General features: G+C 43.8%; 1 protein-coding gene across 9 annotated transcripts in view; it reads right to left on the reverse strand.

Moving 5' to 3' along the window:
• The window catches only part of LOC126159432 (zinc finger protein 729-like), a 113,684-nt gene that overhangs the window by 77,793 nt on the left and 9,667 nt on the right, over positions 1–26,224 (reverse strand). For 5 of the 9 annotated variants that reach the window (XM_049916539.1, XM_049916538.1, XM_049916533.1 and 2 more), the window contains 3 exons: positions 15,330–15,392; positions 5,598–5,690; positions 4,607–4,687 (listed from right to left, as the gene is read on the reverse strand). In XM_049916539.1, coding sequence (XP_049772496.1) covers positions 4,607–4,687; positions 5,598–5,690; positions 15,330–15,392 — 237 coding nt within the window. Of the gene's footprint in view, positions 1–4,606; positions 4,688–5,597; positions 5,691–15,250; positions 15,393–26,224 lie in introns of all 9 variants that reach the window. The other 4 variants (XM_049916542.1, XM_049916541.1, XM_049916535.1 and 1 more) reach the window with 4 other exon arrangements.

Genomic DNA, 26,224 nt, shown 5'->3' on the forward strand with positions numbered 1-26,224 from the left:
AAGACGTGGATGGATGTGGGATGAGCCACACTGCAAATCTTAAGGCAGAAGCTCCCACAGGGATTTATCTCTGTGAAGTGTAGTGACAACCAGCTGTTTGTGACTAGTGCTATTCTACTCGCACGACTAATTAAGGGAACTAGTAATAGATTATTTTGTATGTATGTATATGTACATTTACTGCTATGAAAAATATCATTGTTGCTCCTACTACATTGGTCAGCTACTTATTTCACCAAGTATTTCCACCGACATCTATACTCCGCTATCCACTTAATGGCACATCGCGAAAGGTACCCCATAACCCTGCTGGTCATTTCCATTCCCATTCCACTCACAAATATGAGTGAAAAAGACTGAAGAGTGAAAAAGACCTCTCAATCAGCCCTGACTTCTCAAATTTCACCTTCATAGTCCTTATGTGCTGTGTATGTTGGAAACAACAAAATCGTTCACCAGTCAGCTTCAAATGGCAGTTCTCTAAATTTTCTCAATAGTGTTTCTAGAAGGAACATCACCTTCCCTCTGGGAATTCTCATTTGAGTTCCTGAAGGATGTCCGTTACACTTGTGCGTTGGTTGAACCTACCAGTAACAGATGTAGCAGCCTGGCACTGAATTTCTTCTCCAACAAAGTATTACTTTGTTATCTTGATAGCTTGCTCTAGCTTTTCATGCAATTACCTAATAAAATTCCCAATTCCACAATTAATACAGAATCTTGCTGGCCATGTGTCACTATCAAAATGGTCAGCCCTATTTTTCTGCATCATTATTAAGCTCTTGCATTTTATGCTCCCGAGACCACAAAGGTTGCATATCCCTCTAGCTGACAGAGCTAAGATATTCACTGCACAACTGCATGTACTACTCAGGATCACTGTTATGGTCACACAGCCTGTTCATAGATTTCTCAGATGTCCACCACTGTTTAACCCTTTGCACTCCATAAGGCAGACACATGGTGGCTTCGCATGCTCTTATTTAAATCGCAGCTGCCTGGGCAGCAGTGCACCGCAGAGATTTGCACGGATTTCTTTGTGGAAACAATGTGGTCCCTGGTAAACAATTGGGGTATACATTAAAACAAAATGTGTGCTTTCATTCATATATTTACGTAAGCTTTTACAGTACAAAACTTTCCATTGTGTGGTATTTTTTGAAACACCCTTCCGGGTGGAGAGCTGGGTTTCCTGAGCATGTTTCGCAGTAATACACAGTTTCGCACCTGCCACCTTTCCTTTTTCCGTCTGAGCACACTGCACAGTCCTTATGCTTGTTCCCAGGAAGCTTGTTAATAATGTGCAACTTTCCATTCAAGTGTTCCTCATCATCATAAGTTGAACGACATCCTCGTTTCTCTCCTTGAGTTCTTCCTTCGGCAACTAATCGTCTTCTAACACTTTTACAGAATGCTTTGTGAGACGGTATTGTCAAGTAATTTTTCTCACAATGGTTCTTGTATAGTAAATAGCTGTTTACAAGTTCTACCTCCAACCGCCAGAAGTATAGTTTTCGCCACCACTTGAGACTTTTCATTAGAAAACCGTAACTGGAAGTAAAATGGTCAGATCGATCAACTCCACCCATCTTTCAAGTATAATCAATAATCACATTTGGTTTCTTTATTTCTTCCCTTTCCTTTCTGTTTCTCCTTTCTATAACTGACACTGAGTTATTGGCTTTTGTAGAAAGCATGAGAACTGTTCGTTTATCTTGCCATGCCAGAACCATCATTTTGTTGTTGCAGAGGCATTTTATTTCGTGCTTCCTTAGACACAGAGCTCCTTTCTTGATTGCAGCTGGAAGGTTTTTGCGATTGGCCTGAATCGTTCCTGAGATGAATGTTCTGTTTCAACAGCTCATAAGCCAATACAACACTTGTATAAAAATGGTCAGTGTACAAATGATACCCTGATTGCCCTGTCGCATTTCTGATATTAGCTAGCAGCTGAAGAACTATTCTCTCAGAAAAATTCAAGTGTGGACAAATCAAAGCCTCAGTTGTTACAGCGCCAAAATAGGGTATTAAACTGCAGATATAACCATTTGATGAATCCGAAATTACATAAACTCTGAGTCCCCATTTTGTTGGTTTTTGAGGATTGTACACTTTGAATAATACACAACCCTTGAATGATACTGTAGATTCATCTGCAGCTAAATACAGATATGGTCGATAAATTTCAAGAAACATGCCAGACAAGTAATTCAGTACATTTGTCACTTTACTCAGACGTGACTTTACCTGACTGTTGACATGTGTAGCACTCATCAGATTAAAGACATGAAGTGCCCAGAAAATTTGCATAAATCGTTGGTGACTAAAACAGTCTGGAAAGAAGTTGGATGATTGTAACCATTATCTTGAAAAAAGGTCCTGCAAGTTCTTACACTTTTGTAATGCCATATTCAACAGCACACCATGGAAGCGTTTCATTTCTTCCATAGTAACAGCCCCATCATGCAGAATGTTGTGGAAGCGGTGTCACTTTATGTATTTTTGATGTAGCATACCTATTCGTTTCATCTGCTATTTGTTGAAATATGTTATCTGTAAAAATTAATTGAAAGAATCCGATGGGCGATGATGGAACTGAACTACTTTCTGTTATAAAACCCCACTTTGATTCGTCAAAAGGAAAATCTGTGAAGTCAGTGTCAGTGTCGCTCCACATTCGCCACGAATCCTCTGCTGAATCACTAGAAACATGCACATTGTCACTGTTTTCTTTGTCATTGTCACTTGAATTGTTTTGAAAAGAATCACTATCATAATCAAAATCATTTTCACTCTCGTTTTCACTTAAGAGTGCTCCAAAAGATCTAAAATCTCTTCCTCAGAAAGGACTACGTGAAGAACTAGCCATTTCGAGCACGTGGATTTGAACGTAATAATTACAATCTTTGACTTAACACAGCTGCTACTGTTCGAGACAGAGTTAACACTAGTTCTCCTAGATGGCAGCACACTGCAGCAATAATGCCTAGTAGACTCAAAATACGTCTGAGAGCTTCGAAAAGTCGTGTTGAATCAGGCTCGACATCGGAGCGGAAAACAAATTTCGCAATGTCGAGTGGCACTCGACATTGGAGTGGAAGGGGTTAATCTAAGTTACATATTTTCGAAGTAACAAGTGGGGTACACGTCAGTGATTTCAGTGCCAACCACATGACATGGTATTCCAGACCACCCAATCAGCAACACACTGTTCTGAATGCTTGCTATGGGAGCAGCACTCCATGCAGTGGACACTATCCCTGAACCTCTGGCCCTGGTGCCATGGAGACATATTGCTCGGCTTGTGATCTCTTGGGCTGCATACAAAGGCCAGTATGGCCTTTTGTATTTTCATGGCAATCCAGCCACTTTGATAACTACAGCTATGCCCTAAGACACACTACAGATCACTGTTTTAGCCAAACTCCTCATATGCACATCCCTGACTACTATGCATGGCATTCTCATTTATGTAAAACCCTTCTTGTGGAACAACACTACTACTGTTTCACTTACTGTCCTGTCTACTTGTGATGCCAATGCATCCCTTTCATTTGTTTAAAATGGCATAACATGAGTCTCTGTGACAAAGTCTTGGCCTGTTAGCTGTGAATCAGCTACACTCCTTTACACACTCTCTGAGCTGTCCCTAGAACGATCATTTGGTTCCTTGACCAGTATGCTTGTATAACCACCACACATTTCTGTGTTGAAGAAGCCAACATTTTGTGCCTGAAGAATGCTTTGTAACTGCAACAAGTTTGTTTATGAAGAATGAGATCAAGAGTGAGCCAGTATCCAACCTTCGCAAATGTGTGTTGAATGCTCCCCAATACTTGTCTAATTTCATTCCTGTGACACGTTTATCAATGTGAGCTTCTCCTTCCCTTAGCAAGGTCATAAAGCATATTTAAAAAATATTTCTTCTTTAGATCTGCCAGGACTCGAATGGTGAGGTCATACATGGCTTCAGCTATGTACAATCATTCAACAAAAGACAAAAGACATACACAGAGTTTTTCTATGAATGAAAATTTTATAAGTAATACAACAGGTACCACAGAAGCTGCCACAATATGTACAGGTTGTGGTCAACATATCGGGACTGATCTAGAACCCACAAATTTCATCTCTGTTTTTCAAATCCCAAAAAAATTTTAGGACAAACTCAAGAATAACTATGATTCACACAAAATATAAGAACAGCCAGTGTTCTTTTGAATTCTATTTATCAAAAGTTGTTGAAAGTAGGAATATTTCTCAAATCACCTACACTATTAGAACTTACACTTCATCTAAATGTGAAGTTCGTGACCATCACAAACAACCATTATACAATGTAGTTGATATCAACAAGGGCTACAGAGAACAGGATTATACCAGCTACTAGTCCCCTACCACTACTATTTAAAACAGTCAGAACGTGAGAGGTGATACGAAAGTCAAGTGCAGGAGTACAAGAATACTCAACAATCACGAACAGCAACAAATTCCAGAAAACTGACAATCTGTGACAATTCCACTGCAATGCATGTTTTACTCTACACACTTAACAAAAGACTTACTACTTGAATACATGCAATACATCACAGATGTAAATACTTACAGTATTCTCAGTTATATTTAATTCAGGATCCTCCTTGATAAAATCATTGGGCCAAGATATTCCCAATGGATCTTCAACAGACTGAAAGAAGAAAACAATCCGTGAATTATAACTGCTTGCTATCTTCTGTGTGTATATGACAGCTCTCAATATTCCTTACTCATTAGTATCATCCAACATATCAATTGGGAAGAGAGTGTGTCAGAATGCATCCAAATCAGTTCTATTGCCCCTGATTTTGCTATCAGCCATTGTGCAGTATTTATTTGGCATACTTTCACTTTCTAAACCTGTTACATAATCCACTCTGGTTTCAGAGACACTATGGCCTATTCTATCAGATGGTCTTACTCCCATATACAAATCTGATATACGTGTGTGGCAACATTTCAAAATTAAACTCAGATAATATAGAGATGCAAGTAATCTTCCAACAGTAAACCCATAAACAAAAGGAATTTTTGGTCATTAATCAAACGAATGTGGCATTCCACACATTATCATCAAAATTAACTAAATTTAATGTTATTTACACAGCTCCTTGCCATATCATCACGTATTTTCAGTGCCTGCTCTTTAGGGAACAATGCAAATTTATGTCATGTGTACTGGGGGAAAATCATAAGGAATTACACAGCAGGATTTCAGTAATGATGTAAATACTACAGTGAACAGTGACTGGGAACTCTAGAATATATACCCATCACATTTCATAGTTCCACATGTTACAGCACTGTGATACAGACATGTAACAAGATTAACAATTACTTCCAAAAGGAAGTCTTCCTTGCTCCATTGACACCAAATATGTACTTAAGGCATTCATTAAATAGAATCACAATAAAAAATTAATGCAAGGGTAATGGTTCATAAAGATATGCTTGTTACAAGTGCTGTTAAAATGCTATTGGTAATACCCTATAAATAACGTATCTAACTAGAGTTTCTTACTACACTTCCTGCACAATAGAGTGCTTGTGTGAAAACTTACATTATGCTCAGATCCGGCAGCATGGTGTTTCAGTTCGGGATCTTGCTTTACCCAAACACTAGGGTCATCAGCCCTTAATGGGTCTTCAAGAAACTGAAAAACGAAGAGAGTGACGTATCAGGGCATCTGTGTCTTGTTCCTACATGACACTGTCATACAGAGGGAGAGGGGGAAAAGAGAGGTGGGAAGGGAGAGGAGGAAAGGGGGCTGGGAGGGAAGAGAGACAGGGGAGAAGAGGGGTGGGAGGGTAGAGAGAGGGGGGTGGGAAGAGGGGTGGGAGAGGGAGACCGCGTGGTCGGTTGGGGCGGGGGAGACCGCGTGGTCGGTTGGGGCGGGGGAGACCGCGTGGTCGGTTGGGGCGGGGGAGACCGCGTGGTCGGTTGGGGCGGGGGAGACCGCGTGGTCGGTCCGGGCGGGGGAGACCGGGTGGTCGGTCCGGGCGGGGGAGACCGGGTGGTCGGTCCGGGCGGGGGAGACCGGGTGGTCGGTCCGGGCGGGGGAGACCGGGTGGTCGGTCCGGGCGGGGGAGACCGGGTGGTCGGTCCGGGCGGGGGAGACCGGGTGGTCGGTCCGGGCGGGGGAGACCGGGTGGTCGGTCCGGGCGGGGGAGACCGGGTGGTCGGTCCGGGCGGGGGAGACCGGGTGGTCGGTCCGGGCGGGGGAGACCGGGTGGTCGGTCCGGGCGGGGGAGACCGGGTGGTCGGTCCGGGCGGGGGAGACCGGGTGGTCGGTCCGGGCGGGGGAGACAGGGCGGTCGGTTGGGGCGGGGGAGACAGGGTTGTGGGTTTGGGCAGGACAGGGTGGGTCGGGAGAGAGGTTGGGGGGAGAGAGGGCGGGGGAGAGAGGGTGGTGGGAGAGAGGGTGGGGGGGAGAGAGGGTGGGGGGGAGAGAGGGTGGGGGGGAGAGAGGGTGGGGGGAGAGAGGGTGGGGGGAGAGAGGGTGGGGGGAGAGAGGGTGGGGGGAGAGAGGGTGGGGGGAGAGAAGGTGGGGGGAGAGAAGGTGGGGGGAGAGAAGGTGGGGGGGAGAGAAGGTGGGGGGAGAGAAGGTGGGGGGGAGAGAAGGTGGGGGGGGAGAGAAGGTGGGGGGGAGAGAAGGTGGGGGGGAGAGAAGGTGGGGGGGAGAGAAGGTGGGGGGAGAGAAGGTGGGGGGGGGGAGAAGTTGTGGGGAGAGAAGGTGGGGGGAGAGAAGGTGGGGGGAGAGAAGGTGGGGGGAGAGAATGTGGGGGGAGAGAAGGTGGGGGGAGAGAAGGTGGGGGGAGAGAAGGTGGGGGGAGAGAAGGTGGGGGGGAGAGAAGGTGGGGGGGGAGAGAAGGTGGGGGGAGAGAAGGTGGGGGGGAGAGAAGGTGGGGGGGAGAGAAGGTTAGAGGGGGGAAGTTTCTTATCAATCTATTTTCACTAAGTGACATGCGCATAACATATCCAGTCAGCAAAATCTTACAAGACCATATCTTGGACATTGGGCAATGGCTAAAGCAAAATTATAATCGACGTTCACCATAATGCGATCATAATAATGATGCTATGACATATTGGAAAGTAACTTTTTATTCCAACACTGGACCATGTTACAACTGGCATGAGAGAACATTTTGCTGAAGAAAATATTTATGATTTTAAATTCAACATCCTTTTTCCATCACAACTACTGGAACATGATGGTAATGATCTGGTGCATAAACTAAACCATTGCTTAACTGAACTACTGTATTTTGAAGACGACTCACACTTTGTGATTAAAAAGAGACTAATGGGACAGACTCTTCAATACAAACAACGAGCATAAATGCCCTTAATGATTGTGATTTTGTTATGCAAGATTTGTCTCTCTGTCCTAGATCTGACTATCCTACTTTGCACACGCTGTACCAAATATTTGTCTATTGCTATAGTAGAAAGAAGTTTTTCAACACTGTGGTGTACAAAGACATGGCTGAGGTCAACAATGAAGGAGGATCGACTTAATGGCTTAGCTCTGTTGGACACTCACCCTGACATAGCTTGTTCTGCTGAAAATGTAATTAACCAATTTGTCAGGAAGAATAGGTGCATAGAATTCATACTTTAAGGTACAGAACCACAATTCTAACTTTTTTATATCAAAAGATGGCATTGTCTTGTATATGTGTATAATCAGTTTAAATAAAACTTTCTTACACTTTCCATATGACTTGATTAGCTTTTATTACAGTAGAAGTAAAGGTAGCTCAAGATATTTTTAGTGGGCCCTCCTTGAGGTTTTTCTGTATCCGCCACTGTCTCATATGAGATATGGTGTAAAGTTCTATTGGCCAGCTGTGAACTGTGGTTCATGTGCAACAACAAAATCTGTTGGTTGGGCTCAGAGGACATCCTAGGCTCACATTTTGGCTGTTGGCTGAAGAGGCAATGAACATTTCTTAGTGAGGCAAGAGAACATCTCTTAATTTGTAGAGTCAAGCTGTGGATGAACTACTATCACCTAATTTTGATCAGAATTTAAGACTCAGATCAGACCTTTTATTAGTTTTTGATCTCTGGAAAATGGTAGAGTCCCTATGTAGCAGCAATGAGTAAGTTTCAGAGATGTAATCTCACATTTACAAAACTGTAATGCATAGATTTGTGCCGTCTATTACAGAGTTGTCTTTTGTTTGTTTTGAATGGCCAGCAACTGCTTGTCTCAGGGGCTCAAACTGCAGTATGTGACACCAGCAGAACACAGTAGGGGATGCATAATTACCTACTGAAAGGTAAGCATATTTTATTCAAACCAGTAGAAAATACAAGGTATCAGTAGTCAATCACTTAATGCTCCCAGTATGCATTGTTGCCCCTTTCAGATGCAGTGATGAAGCTACACAATGAGTGAGTGTTGACCATAATGGCACAGTGAGAGGAGGAATATCACACTGGCTGAATGTTTGTCCCCATTGTTGTGGGTTGATCCCAGCAAGCAAAATTATACCATATTGTGACAATTGTTTTTACCAAGAAATGATCACAAATAGGGAATGCTGATATTACACATTCATGTCCACAACACTGGCTAAATGATAAGAATGGACACCACATATATAATTAAGGTGATGTCAGCCAATGATCCTTTCAGTGTAGATGCACACCACACTAACTCTTACAGGAACCAGTGAGACACCATGTGTAAGGAAGATCATGAGCATGAGCACTGCATCAGTGGTGTGTAAGTTCAGAATTTGGGTCTGACAGGAAGCATGCTAGAGTAGACCATGCAGATGTGATGACCACTGTGTCCAGATTGCATAGTCGTCACTGCCAATGCCCAGTCTGCATGAGACTTGGGTTCAATTCCTGGTCCAGCACAAATTTTCAACCCTCTCCATTGATGTAAATTAATGCCCACAGACAACTAATGTCTCTACTTCCTTTGACCCTGAGTCACTGTGGCTGCAGGATCAAAATACTGTCTGTCCCCTTGGACATGTCCAAAAGAACAGACAACACATGGATATTTGACATGTTGAGATTAGATATGAAGAAAAATTTATTTTGCAGTGATAGTGACTCCTTCCATTTATGTTTAACCAAAAATATGTAACTTTACCTTGGGCTAACTTTCATGATCTTGTTTAGTCAACAATCTCTGCTTCTTGAATGCAGCATTACTGAGCAGCCAAATTCTGCCTGAAATAACACCCATAGCACTCAAACTCAATTAGCATGTATGCATTAGGTTACCATTACTTGAAACAAAGGTGAAGCCTGTACATTATTTGACTGCTAACAATACCGTAATTTAATCAGGGTTGTTTCAGAATCAAGTTACATATGAAGGGCTTATTTCAATTGTGGTACAAGTCAATTTTCGTTCATCTTGAGATACAGAGTACTAAAGTTAAATGAGTGCTGAAAAATCTGCAGTTGAGGTACCACAAATGTTCAAGCATATGGCTTCTTGCTAGACATGAATCTTTCTTTCTCTTTGTTTGGATCATTAATTTCAGAAGCATTATAGGCAGAAAAGTGAAGGTAATGGACTTGTACCACTATTGAAATAAGTCCTTCATATGCAGCTCTCTCTCTCTCCCTCTCCCCGTCTCATTTTATGATTACATTCCTTCCATGCTTTTGTAGTCAAGAGATGCAATCCCATACCTTAGTAACTTTAAAGTGTATTCGTAGTCTGTTGCACAGCTCTTAATTCTTTTAATTAAAATCTACACAGCACAATAATGCATTAGCCTCCACTGGTGAAACATCAGAACAATAGCAAGCTAAATATATTGCTTTCTCTGTGTGTTTTACTGTTAATTCTTGAATAGTAGTACTGGAATGGATATAATGTGTGCACACTGTATGCAGATGGAGGAGCTGGCCTCAGTTCATGAACAGCTGAAGATGCTTTTTGCCACGTTCAGCAGAATTCAGGCTGCTGCCTATTGTAGTAGTGGGGGCCGAGAATCTGGCTCATCACATGGGACGCCTAAGGTGCCACCTATTTTGCCCACTGGCTCTGCTGTCAAAACACCTTGTGGTGTACCCAATGTGGCTGAGTAGTCCTCACCAAATGGTGAGGAATGGGTCGTAACAGTTAGTGCTGTTTGAGGCAGAGAGTGAATGTGGAGGCTGCCTCACCCATTGGCCCTGCGAGTGGACTGGCAGGTGTTCATTCATCAGGGTCCAGACAGGCCCAAGTGGAGAGAAGTTTTCTAGTTAATCAGGATCTCCAACGTCAAATGCGTTATGGAGCTCCTTAGGGAAATAGCATCCAGGACTGGAAATGAATCCTATGTGTACTGAATATGTCTGCCATGGAGCCTCATCTGAGATGTGGAAAATGTCCTGCCTGTGGCTACGAAACACACAGGGTGTGGCTGTCTACAAGTTGTGGCTGATGTTGGTGCCAATGATACCCATTGTTTGGGTTCTGAGGCCATCTTCAGTTTATATTGAGAGGTAGCACAAATGGCGAAGAGCCCCTGTGTCACACATGAGTGCATGCAGCACACACAGTTTGTATCAGCATTCCCAGAATTGATTCAAGTCCTTTGGTTTGGCGTGAGTGGAGGGTCTCAACCAAAGGCTTCATCGCTTCTCTGACTGCCCAAACTGCAGACTGCTGGAAATGCATTATGAGGTGGAGAATTGTAGAAATACTTGATAGGTCAGTGGTGCACTACACAACGCAATCGTTTTTTAGGCTAGGCGGTTGTTAGAGATCCTCTGATGAATGCACGCTAGTCAGACCGCATACAAAGTGAAGACCATACTACCATCAACACGTTAACAGTAAATTCTTGATGTATTTGTAGTTCATGAATGTAATGCCCTCCAAGAAACTTGTCATGTTCAAAATACTCTTGGACGAAAGCTGGCTGAAACCTTGAGCAGAAACCCTTGAAATATTTAGCAAGCCATGGAATGTACACTGAAGAGACAGATGACACACCTCTGGGATGGTAGCGTCAGAAGAGTGGAAGGGAGACGAAGGGCAAGAATGAATATGGATGAAATTTGTGCAATAAATGAAAGCGCATGCTATTGGTGGTAACCCCCAAACAGTAGTGAAAGTAGGATTCTCAGACTCAATAATATTCTTATATTGCCAACATATAACTATACTTAAAATACTTTTTGCCACAAATAAGTAGGCAGTTATGCAAACATTCATTTTCATTCCATATGTTTTGTGGGTTACACCATCACAAGAGAAGGTACTTGTATAGCTTACAATGTGGTAATGGCAGGTACATCACACCTATCCATTTGTACCATTCAGTTCTAATGTATCTTACTGTTTTCATGTAATTTAAAGCATAAAGTAATGACTAACTGCATAGCAGAAGTGCTGAGTCATTGAAAGGCACATCAACTTTGCTAGCTTTCCCACAGATACTGCTTCAGACTATGGTCTCATTTTACAGGCTGACTACATTGTGACAGCACTGCGGAGAAGCAGACTAAACAGTTTCACATGACCAGTAATTATGGGATCCATTTCCATTCTTGCAAATGAATTGATTTTCTTCAAGAGCCATCATACAGGATCACAAAATCATCCAAGAAGATTTTTGCACCAACTAGGTATGTCTGTAGTTTGGCACGTATTTCCTGTGCCTTTTCTTACAAACTGGAATGACCTTTGCCTGTTTCTACACATGTGCAAACCACTGTCCCATAAATAAACAATTCGGATGGCAGAGAAGTGTCAGTTCAGCACCGTTTTTTGTGTAACTGAATCTGCTCACTACACTTTATGGTCATGCGACCTCTGGTGTGTTCATCATCTACTTTTGGAGTGCATTCCATATGGAATTATATGGATTATAACTCTGGACTTTACTGTTAAATACTTCTGCCTTTTTCTAGTACTTGGTGGCTCAATGGGTAATTGTGACACTACATATCCAAAGGTCCTTGATCATTGAACGGCAGGTACTTTGTAACTAGTTGGGTAAATCAGTTCAGAGGTGGAAAGAGGGTAACAGCAAATGGTAGTCAGGAGGACTGTGTGTAATGGAGAACTCCAGTGTTCAAAACCTCCACGCTGATGACAGCTTCACCTCTAGTTTAATTTTATGTTTACCTTTCTTTCATGTATTCTCTTCATGACTCAAGCAGATGACCGATCCTTGGCTCTGTCAGATACGCCAGTTAACAACTTATTAGCCTTACAAATGGGCTTTCCAAACTTACAAAGCTTGAGAATGCATTTCACATGGAATCTGTAGCTTGCTTATCTTCTTTCTGGCTGCTGTGCATGTACGTTTGCATTAAAACTGTGCAAGCCACTAAACGGTGCATCGTGGATGGCATCTATTACCACAACAACAACAACAACAACAACTACTACTACTACTACTACTACTAGGAACTTCTATGTTGTTCTATATGTAATGTCCCTTACAAATGAACCACAGTTTTCCCAATATAAAAAAAGTTGATCATTCCCCATCCTTCTACCATCCTTATGTGCTTGTTCCACTTCATATCACTTTGCAATGTTATGGTTCAAATGGCTCTGAGCACTATGAGACTTAGCTACTGAGGTCATCAGTCCCCTAGAACTTAGAACTACTTAAACCTAACTAACCTAAGGACATCACACACATCCATGCCCAACGCAGGATTAGAACCTGCGACCGTAGCAGATGCACGGTTCCAGACTGTAGCACCTAGAACCGCTCGGCCAATCCGGCCGGCCCCTGCAATGTTATACCTAAACATTTTATTGACCAGACTGTCAATCTGTTGAGTACTGATGTTGTATTCAAACATTATGGGATTGTTTTTCCTACTCATCTGCATTTACTTGAATATTTCTACACCTGCCATTCATCACACCAAATAAAAATTTTGTCCAAGTCATTTTGTATCCTCGTAGTCACTCAGTGATGACCCTTCCCCACACACAATGCCATTAGCAAACAGACACAGAATGCTGCTCATCAGATCATTTCATATATAGATATGGCACCATTCTCTGTGGCACTATTGATGATACTCTTGGCTCTGAGAAAACAGTCACTGTTGAGATCAAAGTACTGGCCTCTGTTACTTGAGAGGTCTTTGCGCCATTCATATATCGGAGAACCTATTCCATATGCTCATACCTCTACTTAACTTATGCAGTGGTGCACTGTTCAAAAGCTTTCCGGAAATATAGGAATGTGGAATCTAGCCAGTTTCCCATCATCCATGGTTCACAGTATGTAATTTTACAGAGGACCAAGATGAGTATTGCACAAAATCAATGCTGATTTGTCGATAGAAACTTTTCTGTCTTAAAGAAATTAATTATATTTGAACTGAGGATATGTTCAGGAACTCTGGAGCAAATAAGCATTATGATATTGTTCTGTAATTTTGCAGGTACATTCTTTCACCATTCTTATATACAGAAGCCACTTGAACTTTTTCCCATCTGCCTGGGTCTTTGCACTAGGCGAGAGGTTTGCAATAAATGCAAGCTAAGTACGAGGCCAATGCTGTAGAGTACTCTCTGGGCAAATGATTTGTGATTCTGTTTGGACATGGCAACTACTATGTTTTCAACTCTTCCAGTTGTTTCTCTACTCCAGGGATCCTATTACTATGTTCCCAATACAGGAGTCTGTGTGACAGTGAAAGAACAATATGTTTGTATGATCCTCCTGCACAAACTTGAAAACTCAATACAGAGAGGGCTTAGTGATCATCATCTGCTTTCCTCCAAGGCCACACCAGACTGGTCAGTGACTGCCTGGATAGAAGTCTTTGGCCAGACATGTCTCATGTTCTCTGTAAAATCTGTTGCTCATGTATGATGGTGGTAGTTGTATGCTTCACGCATAGATCTTTTTACAGACAGAAGAATTTCCATTAGCACTTGCCTGTCACCACTGTGCATACTTTTTTGAACCAAGTGAACAACAGTCTGCTTCCTCAGTGTTTTCCGAATTCTGACATGAAACCACAGTGGGTCTTTTCTGTCTGTAATCCAGTTACTCACCACATACTTATTCTGTGTGTGATTTACAGTCCATTTAGTGTTTGTCCATCTTCCTCTATGTAAATCATATTGGAAGTAAATGACACTCTCATTGTTTAAATGGGATGCTAACAACTACTTACCTGCTCTTTCAAGCAAATCTATTCACCTAGCCTTCTTAAAGGAGTCATTAACTTCATTTACCATCCAGAATGAGATTTTCACTCTGCAGCAGAGTGTGTGCTGATATAAAACTTCATGTTAGATTAAAACTGTGTGCCGGACCAAGACTCAAACTCAGGACCTTTGCCTTTCGTGGGCAAGTGCTCTACCATCTGAGCTACCCAAACGTCACTCACGCCCCCTCCTCACTGCTTTACTTCTGCCAATACTTCGTCTCCTACCTTCCAAACTTTACAGAAGCTCTCCTGCGAACCTTGCAGATGTAAAGCTATGAGGATGGGGTGTCAGTCGTGCTTGGTAGCTCAGATGGTAGAGCACTTGCCCGTGAAAGGCAAAGGTCCTGAGTTCGAGTCTCAGTCCAGCACACAGTTTTAATCTGCCAAGAAGTTTCATTTACCATTGTTGCTGTGCTGGCATCATGATCACTAGCCCCTCTCTCTACTAATACCATCTGTAAGGACAAGCCTGTTTATAGTTGCAGTGTTCCAACTATTTCCAATTTGTATGGGCTGTTAAACTAGCACCTTACGACAGCTATTAGGAAACTGTTCAAAAGTACTTCGCAAGACTGCCTGTCCATACCACTTGCAATGTATGCACAGACGTCTTAGTCTCTACTCAGTAGGTTAGGATCACCTACTTTTTCTGCACTACTTTGAGTAGATTTTTCTTGAATGATTCTGTAACTGTCACAGCAGTATCACATTGTGAATAAAAACATCCAATGCTGGAGTTCACATACACGGAACCATTAAGGGAACTACTCATTAAAACAGGAAATCATAGCTTGAGTCTTGGAACTTGGTACCAATTTTCATATGACTTCATCAATGCTATCTCATTTAACTTTTATTTGTGCTTATAACGTAAAGAAGCAATTCTACAAACTCACAAGCTAAACTACTTCACCTGCTCAAAGATAATGTTTAAATCCATATGGGTAAAGTGTAACAAAATATTCTATTTTATCGGTTTCCTCATTTCCAACCTGGAGCATACTGTAATACTGTCACCCTTGTTATCTTTACCCTAAAGTAAAAACACACACAATTGATTACCATCTCATTATTTTCACCACAGCTCAACAAGATTACTTCCATGTAGTCATATAAATTCTAAAATTACCTTTTTATTCACACCCTTCTCCAACTCTTCTTTTACATTCATGGTGCATGGGTAAACTTGGGCCTGTGGCAAAAATAACAAACTGTAGTAAGTACTTTTAAGCAGTCACAGTCCTCCCATATTATATAAAATGTATCACACAGATAAACCCTAACCGTCACACTACTTTATAATTAAATAGTAGTTATTGTTAAGTGTTCTCTTTTGAGTTCAAAATTCTCAGTGATGAGTTCACTATGGTATAGTTCACTGGGAGGCAGCAAAAAATTGCAAGACTGATTAATAACAATGCCTTTGAAAATTCATTATGATCTTTCATTTCAGCCTTCTCCCTATGCTATTGTTTCCAATCATATTTTCTAGCTTGATTATCTACATATACAAATAATGGTAGTGTAATCAAGTAAAATAACACAGCTACTACCTGAAACAATGACTTCAATGTTGTTCATAAAATCGATGTTGTTCATATCAAATTACAATATAGTTCACACCAACTGTGTGGGGGAGCAGAAACTGGACTGTCAAGTACCACATCACTCATACTACTTTTATGATCAGAATCATAAAATGTCTAGAACAGTTACATCAAAACCTTGTTGCACTGAATGCTTATTTATGATAAAATTATTAAACACACACACCCTACCTTGGCACATTACTTAATACTATTCTAACTTCATGAATTCCTTTTGTTGGGACAAGCATGTTTCTAACAGTACAAAAAGAGAGAGTAAGCTACAGGCTACACCAGTCCTATTCTGTGGATCTGAACTATGGGTTTACTTGCTGATCTCAAAAGAAGACAAAGTTCTGGAAAGATTATTTATGGAACAGCACCAGCATATCAAGACTGAAAAACCCATAATGTCAAAGGAAGTGCTGTAATGAGAACAAATGAAACAGTAATAGCATAGGAAGAAAATCATTACACTGATATTGGGATCTGTTGAGGATGTTAGATAATTAGCAGCCAAAGAATAATTTTTTATTGGAAATCATCTTACTGATAGAAACAAAGAAGACTACTTAACTTTCAGAAAGAGCATATCGACAAAATAATGAAGCAAAATGGTGTACGCAAAGAAGATGCCTTGAAGAGAGATGCTGGGCAGAAGATAGAAAGAATACAGCAACATGTTATTAATTGACCTTTGCATTAACTGCCTACAATAATACTAATATACTAGTACAAATAATGATGATTATGATTTTATTATTATTACTATTTGAGGCATGGTGGGCTACCTCTTTGAATTTCCATCCTGCACCTGGTGATGTCACTTCTTTGGCTTGGAGCTCGTGGTGCCATGGGGCACGATAGAGCCACACAGGGTACGTCAACAGTATTTGCCTTTCAGCCAAAATTGACAGAATGGAGTGACTAGTAGCCCTTCAAAAGTTCTGTCAAGTTAATAATTGTAGGCACAGGTGTTAACAAAAGACACTACATTGGTGTGGTATTGGCTATTTGTTGTTCTCTGTGGAAGTCACATTATGCAACAAGCTTTCTCATCTGAAAAACTGCCCGATTTCAGTTGTGTTGCATGACTTAATACCTTTTTTTTTTTTGTGGTTTTAGGGCGCAAAACTTCTAAGGTCATTAGCGCCCAGCCCGTGACTTAAGACAGTAAAAAACCGAATTTTAAAACCAGCAGCAAGGGGAACAAAGTCAGAAAATTGGAGAAACTAAAAATAGAAGAATGCTTAAAAATCCACTACAGAAAGGGGGTGACTGTCCCCAAAAAAAGCTTCAAATGACTGACGTCATTTCACTGTCACTAATAAACTGGAAAACGCGGTCGGCGGAGCGCGTGTCATCTGCTAAAATCGACGATAAATCAGGCGATAGCTGTAGACGGGAGCGTAACGGATTAAAATAGGGGCATTCAATTAAAAGGTGTCTTACCGTCCACAGCTGAGAGCAGTGGGGACAGAGTGGGGGAGGATCGCCGCTTAAAAGATGTCGATGGCTAAAACGACAGTGCCCTATCCGGAGTCTAGCTAAAATTACCTCCTCCCGACGACGCGTTCGGGAGGAAGAGGTCCAAGCGCAAGGAAGGGCTTTCACTTCCCGCAATTTATTACGGGGAAGTGCCGACCAATGCGCATGCCATAAATGAGCAACTTGGCGACATAAACCGCTCCGTATATCGGTGAAGGGAAGCGACTGAATAGCTGGCCGAGGAAGAGAAACTGCAGCCTTGGCCGCTATATCGGCCGCCTCATTCCCACAGATACCAGCGTGTCCCGGGAGCCAGAGGAACGCCACCGAGACGCCCCCCAGGTGGAGCAAGCGCAGACAGTCCTGAATCCGGTGGACCAGAGGGTGCACAGGGTAAAGAGCTTGGAGACTGAGGAGAGAGCTGAGAGAATCTGAGCAGATAACGTACTGTAGCCGCTGATGGCAGCGGATGTAGTGGACAGCCTGGAGAACAGCGTAAAGCTCCGCAGTATAAACCGAACATTGGTCGGGAAGCCGAAAGCGATTTGGGGTGTCGCCAACAATATAGGCACTCCCTACACCTAACGATGTTTTCGAGCCGTCGGTGTAAATAAATGTGGCCTCCGTCATTTGTGCACATAGAGCAGCAAATGCCCGACGATAAACAAGTGTAGGGGTACCATCCTTGGGAAATTGACAAAGGTCACGGAGCAGGCAGATCCGGGGACGGAGCCAAGGCGGTGCTGTACCCCAAGTTGTCAAGAAGGTTTTAGGAAAGCGGAAGGAAAGAGAATGGAGCAGTTGACGGAAGCGGACTCCCGGGGGTAGTAGGGAGGAGGAGCGGCCTGCATACCCTACATCAAAGGAGGCGTCGAAAAAAAGGTCGTGGGCTGGATTAGCAGGCATGGAAGACAGATGGCTAGCATAACGACTCAGGAGGACTGCTCGCCGATTGGACAGCGGAGGTTCAGCAGTCTCAGCATAAAGGCTTTCCACAGGGCTAGTGTAAAAAGCTCCAGACACTAAATGTAATCCACGGTGGTGGATAGAATCGAGACGCCGAAGAATAGACGGCCGAGCAGAGGAGTAGACTATGCTTCCATAATCCAATTTCGAGCGCACTAAGGCGCGATAGAGGCGGAGAAGGACCACTCTGTCCGCTCCCCAGGAGGTACCATTCAGGACACGGAGGGTGTTAAGCGATCGCAGACAGCGAGCCGAAAGATAGGAAACGTGGGAGGACCAGCATAGTTTTCTGTCAAACATAAGACCCAAGAATTTAGCGACGTCTGAAAACGGAAGGTTGACAGGACCTAGATGTAAGGAGGGCGGAAGAAACTCCTTACGTCGCCAAAAATTGACACAAACGGTCTTACTGGGTGAGAAACGGAAGCCAGTTTCGATGCTCCACGAGTGGAGGCGATCGAGACATCCTTGAAGACGTCGTTCAAGAAGGCTGGTCCGTTGAGCGCTGTAGTAGATCGCAAAATCGTCCACAAAGAGGGAGCCCGAGACATCATGAGGGAGACAATCCATAATTGGATTTATGGCGATGGCAAACAGTACAACACTCAGCACGGAACCCTGGGGTACCCCGTTTTCTTGGGAGAAAGTACGGGAGAGAGTAGTGTTCACCCGCACCCTAAATGTGCGCTCTGTCATAAATTCGCGAAGAAAAAGGGGCAGCCGGCCTCGAAAGCCCCAAGAGAACAGTGTGCGGAGGATGCCTGTCCTCCAACAGGTATCGTATGCTCTCTCAAGATCAAAAAATATCGCTACCGTTTGGCGTTTCCGGAGAAAATTGTTCATGATGTAAGTGGAGAGAGCAACAAGATGGTCAACTGCAGAACGATGCTTTCGGAATCCGCATTGGGCAGGTGTTAAAAGACTGCGGGATTCCAGCCACCAAGCTAAACGGTAATTCACCATACGCTCCAAAACCTTACAGACACTACTCGTGAGAGAAATGGGACGATAGCTAGAGGGGAGATGTTTGTCCTTTCCAGGTTTCGGAACGGGAACGACAATAGCTTCCCGCCACCGTCTGGGAAAGGTACTGTCGGTCCAAATTCGATTATAAAGGCGAAGGAGGTAACGCAGACTATGGGTTGATAAATGCAGCAACATCTGGACATGGATTCCATCTGGTCCTGGGGCGGAGGAGCGAGAAGAAGAGAGGGCATGTTGGAGTTCCCGCATGGAGAAAACAGTATTGTAGCTTTCGTGATTTGGAGAGGAGAAAGCAAGATGTCGCACTTCTGCTGCACGTTTCTTCGGGAGAAACGCTGGCGGGTAATTTGAAGAGCTCGAAATCTCAGCAAAGTGCTGACCCAACGAGTTAGAAATTGCGACGGGGTCCACTAAGGTATCATGCGCGACAGTGAGCCCAGAGACCGGGGAGAAACTAGGCGCGCCTGAGAACCGTCGAAGCCGACTCCAAACTTCCGAGGAGGGAGTGAAGGTGTTAAATGAGCTAATAAAGAATTTCCAGCTTGCCTTCTTGCTATCGCGGATGACGCGACGGCATCGCGCACGGAGCTGCTTATAGCGAATACAGTTGGCCAAAGTAGGATGGTGACGGAAATTGCGTAGAGCACGTCGCCGCTCACGTAGTGCGTCACGGCATGCCTCGTTCCACCAAGGAACCGGGGGGCACCGGGGCAATTCGGAGGTGCGTGGTATTGAACGTTCCGCAGCTGTAAGAATAACGTCGGTAATATGTGTGACCTCATCGTCGACGCTGGGAAAGCGACGGTCATCGAATGTTGCGAGAGACGAAAAAAGTGTCCAATCGGCTTGGGCAAATTTCCAGCGTCGCGAGCGCATATATGGCAGTGGAGACTGCAGTCTAAGGACACATGGAAAGTGGTCACTCGAGTGTGTATCATCAAGGGCGAACCATTCGAAGCGCCGAGCTAGCGGAACAGTACCGACCGCAAGGTCCAAATGAGATAAATTTGGCGTGGAGGCAGACAAAAATGTGGGGACCCCAGTGTTGAGGCAAACTAGATCCGCTTGGTGGAAGACGTCTAGCAATAGAGAGCCACGTGGACAAGGATGAGGAGATCCCCAAAGCGGGTGGTGGGCATTGAAGTCCCCAACCAGCAAATAGGGGGGTGGAAGCTGACCAAGAAGATGAAGGAGATCAGCTCGTGCCATTGGTGTGGATGATGGAATGTATACAGTACAAAGAGAGAACGTGTATCCAGAAAGGGAAAGACGGACGGCGACAGCTTGGAAGGAACTGTTTAAGGGGATTGGGTGATAATGGAGAGTATCATGGAGAAGAATCATGAGTCCTCCATAGGCTGGAGTGCCTTCAACAGAGGGGAGGTCATATCGGACGGACTGAAAGTGAGGGAGAACAAAGCGGTCATGGGGACGCAGCTTTGTTTCCTGAAGACAGAAGATGACCGGCGAGTAGGAGCGTAAGAGGACCGACAATTCATCCCGATTGGCTCGAATGCCGCGGATATTCCAGTGGATAATGGACATGGGGTGAAAAGAAAATGGAGGAATGTGACCAAAGTTGCTGTCAACTCAAAGACTGCTCGGAGCTAGCAACCGACAGCATGGAATGGCATTCAGCCGAAGGCAGAAGATCCTGATCCATAGGTTGGTCAGGAGCAGTCCCTGCCACCAGCGATCGGCCGGTTGACCGGCCACCAGCAGTGCACCTCGGCGACACAGAAGATGGCCGAGGGCGATTTCCGCCAGGTGGTGCTGTAGAGGGGGCACGCCTTGGCGGAGAAGGAGAGGAACTGGGTTTCTTTGTAGCCTTCTTGGAAGAATGTTGTTTAGATGAAGGAGGAACCAATGGTTGTGAAGTTGCGGTACGTAAAAACTCTTCACGAGTATGCTCTTTTTTTGAAGACTTGGCGTCCGACTTTTGGGCTCGAGATGTAGCATAACCCGACGAAGGGTGAGCCATAGAGTGGGCAGGCGAAAGTGGTGAGGTTGAACGAGCGATCTTTGCGCTGGCCGATCTGACGACCGTGGTACTAAAGGTGAGGTCGCAAGTCTGCGTGGCCGCCTCCTTTGTTGGCCGAGGAGAAGCAAGGACAATGCTGTATTTTCCTGTCTGAGGCACGGTGGGCTTGCGACTGGCGAATAATTTTCGAGCAGCAAAGGTCGACACCTTTTCCTTCACCCTTATTTCCTGGATGAGCTTCTCGTCCTTAAAAACGGGGCAATCTCGAGAGGAAGCATACAGTTGATGCAGCGAGGGGATGGAGGTGGACAAGCACCCTCATGGGCATCCTTGCCACACGTAACACATTTGGTTGGATTGGAACAGGACTGGCTGGTGTGATTGAACCGCTGACATCGATAGCAACGCGTAGGGTTTGGGACGTAAGGGCGAACGGAAATTATCTCATAGCCTGCTTTGATGTTCGATGGGAGTTGAACTGTGTCAAATGTCAAGAAGACAGTGCGGGTTGGAATGATGTTCGTGTCAACCTGTTTCATTACTCTATGAACTGCCGTTACGCCCTGGTCAGACAGACAGTGCTGAATTTCTTCGTCAGACAATCCATCGAGGGAGCGTGTATAAACGACTCCACGCAAGGAATTCAAGGTACGGTGTGGTTCCACCCGGACAGGGAAGGTGTGGAGCAGAGAAGTACGCAGCAATTTTTGTGCCTGGAGGGCACTGTGTGTTTCTAATAACAGGGTGCCATTCCGTAATCTGGAACAAGACTTTACAGGACCTGCTATTGCGTCGACTCCTTTCTGAATAATGAAAGGGTTGACCGTGGAGAAGTCGTGACCTTCATCAGACCGAGAAACAACAAGGAACTGTGGCAACGATGGAAGAATCGTCTGTGGCTGAGACTCAGTATACTTACGTTTGTGAGCAGACTTAGTGGAAGGTGAGGAAACCATTGCGGAAGAATCCCCCATGATTACCGGCGTCTCCGATGGCGCGCTCCTCCCTTGTGGGGGCCCTCTCTGAGGGCACTCCCGCCTTAGGTGATTGTTCACACCTCAGGTCACACCTCCCGACAAACGGACGGAGGGACCAATCGGCATTTTCGGAAGGTATCAGCTCGGGTAATCACCCCTCCCTGGGCCTGGCCGTTACCAGGGGGTACGTACGTGTCCTACCTGTCTACCCGGGGCGGGGAATTACGCGTTACCCCGTCACCGGCTACGCACGAAGGGCGTGGGTCGGCCTTCAGACACGCACAGGGAGGAAGAAAGAGAAAGGGAAAGGAAGGAAGAGAGGTCTCAAACGCCGCAGCAGAGAAAAGAGAAAGAGAAGAGGTAAGGAAAAGAGAAGGACAAAGGAAGGAAGAAGACAGAGAAGGACAAAGGAAGGAAGAAGACATAAAAGCAAGGAAGGCAAAGAATGCAGTACATTTACGAGCGTCCGTCTCCGGACGTAGGCACAAACCATACTCCCAGATGGGGAGAAAGGGAAGGAAAGAGCCAGAGGTGAGGGGAGGAGGGGCGAAGATAGGGATGGGGAAGGATGCGGAATGGGAAGGTATGCAGCCCGGAAAGGAAGGAAGGCCACATTAGCTCGGGGTCCCGTGCTCGCTACGCACGTATCCACAAAAGAGTTGTGGACCCCCTGGGGGGGACTTAATACCTTGTGGCATTGCCTTGGAAGGGGTTAGGGTAGTGTCTAGCAACTAACAAGCTTGTTATTGCTATTCAATTCCCCATGTTCAGCAGTGGATTCAATGATTTGGTAATCCTGAATACTGTTTTAAGTGTGACCATGTTTAGCCTTAGACCGAGTTTTTGATGAGAATCATCTGACGAGTCCATTGATCTACCCAACTATCGTGGCCGTGCAGTTGTATTAAGTGAGAATAACAGTGGAATTTAGATGCTCCTTAGTCTGCTCCAGTTTTCTACTGTTGTGGCACACTTTGATTGTTTTGGACTTGGACTCAGGGCATGCTTATCACGCTGTAGCTCTTAACATTGCCTCTGTACATCAGCCTCTTGGGATTCACCACTGCCAGCTACCGATGGCCTGCCTTCACTCAAGTTACGTAAATCACTATTCGAAATTTGTACTGAAATTTTGTACATTTTGGTTTTTGGGGGTTTGTTGGGTCAAGTGCCATTGTTGTACATACTGTCGAGCACTGTTAGAATGGTCACATGCTGATCATCTCTATGTGAATCACACGTCACATTCAGATGTCATCCAGACTTGTGAAAATATAGGCTGTTGGTAAGTAACAGGCACATTTGATGCTCACAGACGAACAAGGAAAATGTGTAAAACCATCAAGTGTTACTGAGCTCTGAATGTTTTTCGTGTTCGTTCACTGGCCATTTGTGAGGTGGAGAGTGAAAGAAATTTATTCCACCTCAGGGTGAGTTACTGATTACCAGATTTAATTGTTCAACTGTTTGTTATTTTAAAGTTGTCATGGAGTGACCTTTTCTCACCTGTTATTTATTTATTGCTACAAGTTGGTTCTGACTACTAATTACTGGTTTTCCTTTTTAAAGGGTGTTCTTGAGCTGCTATGCATGCACATTCACATACTGAATCACTTAGGGATTTTCTACAGTATGCCTTAGAATTTTCACTGTGTCTGAAGCCAGTTATATCGATCTGTGCACGCTCATTCTCTTGTTAATTACTTAACTGCTCACTGGTGCAAGATTTAAAGAGACTTGCTCTGTCTGTCTGCCTGAAGGTAGCTCTAGAACTCAGTGAACCTGTTTCCTTTATTAAATTATCTAGATGCACTTGGAGGTGTATTTCAAGAATTTCCTTTTTTTCTAGGGGTCCCGAGGCAGCTATAAATTGCTCTGTTTTCCAGTATATCTATTCAGTTTTAACCTTTGAGATGAGTTAGGCTTCTGTGTTGTCTTAAAGAGACATCTGTTTCCAGATAATTATTTGTTCATTTGTTGAAGCATCTTCTCAGTTGTGGTTTGTGAAGATGGAAATTTTGAATCTAAAATCTAAGAACTGGTGTCAGACACAGCTTTAGTCGTTAACTATTGCGTTATTTAAATTGTCACTAAACTAAGGTGTGTAATGTCTTAAATTTGAAAGTTCGGAGTGTTGTTTGTAATCCTACTAATGTATCTGACTTCAGTTATTTTTCTTAAATAAAAACATTTTAATAAACAATGGAGACTCATGTGAACTCCAATCCATCCAGTCCTTCCACTTAATTTCCCCTTTTCCTGCTGCATGTTTGGTTGGTAACAGAGGATGGTTATTTTCCTGGAAATAAAGGGGGAAGGTGTCATACTGTCATTCACCATGAGGTGTGTGTTTGCAGGTATCCACTGCTGAACATGGGGTCCCACAACTGTCCCAGTTTGTCCTCATTGAAAAATCAACAGTTTATCTACGAATTAAAAGTTTGTCAGCATCCATGTAAAGGCAGTGTTGCCAAACTTGTGGACCCCCCCTTGGTGATTAGTACCAACTGCACCATGGAGGTATATGTTGCACTAGCTGCCTGATCTCTGGCCATGACAATCTTGTGTCAGAATGTAGTGTGTTTAGAAAGTAGTCAGCCCCATCATAAGCAAATACTTAAAATTCAGGCACAATTGATCCATTGGGATAATCACTTGTGCGGTATTGCACAATGTAATCTCTATTCTGAGCAGATTACATTAGCTCTGCAGTTACAGGGACAGCTGCCTTGATTTAGACAATTTAGGAGCAATAGGTGGTAAACAAGATTCTCCCACCAACATATAACTGCTGGAAGTAGTAGGAATGCTACGGAGACCTTTAAGGACCTCAGGAGAATTCATTTGGGAAATTACCGTACCAAATAATGTTACTGCTGCAAGCTATAATGGAACTTTCAATGTAGAATTTAAAGACAGGTGAAATCCATCATATGGATCATGGTCAAATTTATGTTTCATGCTGACACTTTGGCCATCACTGACAATGTTGTTGTTCAGACGCTGTACCCCCTGTGTTAAGCCATGTTTTCAATCAAATTTTACATGAAAGTGCAACATCAAGGGAGTTGTAAAAATCAATTATTGGCCTGAAATTGTCACTTCGTATTAAGAGGCTACTCAGGCATAAACATTTTTGGCTATTGCAGTTTCCTCATGAACCTTTTCCTAGGTTCATAGATGAATGCATATGACCATTCCATCCCTGGAATTGCATGTCACAGAGATACAAATACTCAATAATATATTACAGAAAATGCAGCCACAGGACTGTTCATGGATTACCTTCACTAATAAATGCACATCTTTTACTGAATTAGAGGCTTTGGTGTCCGCTATTGAAGTCCGAGTTTCGCAGAGACCAGCAGTGATGGGGGTTTAAGTGTCATTATCAGGATGGGGATCGAGATTCCAAGCAATTTAAAAGGGGACCACCTATAAGAAAAAAGTGTAGGATGTGTTTCCAGCGTAACAAAGAGGGGCACTTTGTATGGCGATGTCTGGTTACATGGAAGGAGAATCAAACAGCCGACATCACACAGAATAGAAGAGGCACGGTAGTGTTCTACTGCCTAAGGGCTGGATCTGTGCCAAGTCCGAGGTACGGGAACCCCTGCCTTGTCTTTGGGTACAACTTAACCAGGAACGAATGTGTGCCCTCCTCAACTCTGGTAGTTCAGTTCCTCGTTTAGATTATCTGTGGCATTTGAAGTTCCGTCATACCTGTGAATTGCCTTGTTTGCATCTGTCCTCCCAATGTTGAGCTCTCACTGGGCACATGTTGCCTCTGGTTGGCAAAACTGAGTATTGGAAAATTTTCTTGGCCTGTGAAGTGGATAGTAACTAAAAATCTTTCAGTTAACTTAATTTTGCAGTGTGTTTTTGTAAGTGGTAGTGGGTTTGTGCTACTTTGTCAAGGCAGGGTTGTTTATTTTAAATTTAACCCAGCTGAAACATTCACATTGTGCTCCTGTCAGGTTGCCACAGGAATTCATAGTGTGTTACCGCAATGTTTGCCATTTCAGCTCAGTCACCTTCATCC

The sequence above is a fragment of the Schistocerca cancellata genome, unplaced genomic scaffold (genome assembly GCF_023864275.1).
Source record: "Schistocerca cancellata isolate TAMUIC-IGC-003103 unplaced genomic scaffold, iqSchCanc2.1 HiC_scaffold_1143, whole genome shotgun sequence".
Classification (NCBI taxonomy): domain Eukaryota; kingdom Metazoa; phylum Arthropoda; class Insecta; order Orthoptera; family Acrididae; genus Schistocerca; species Schistocerca cancellata.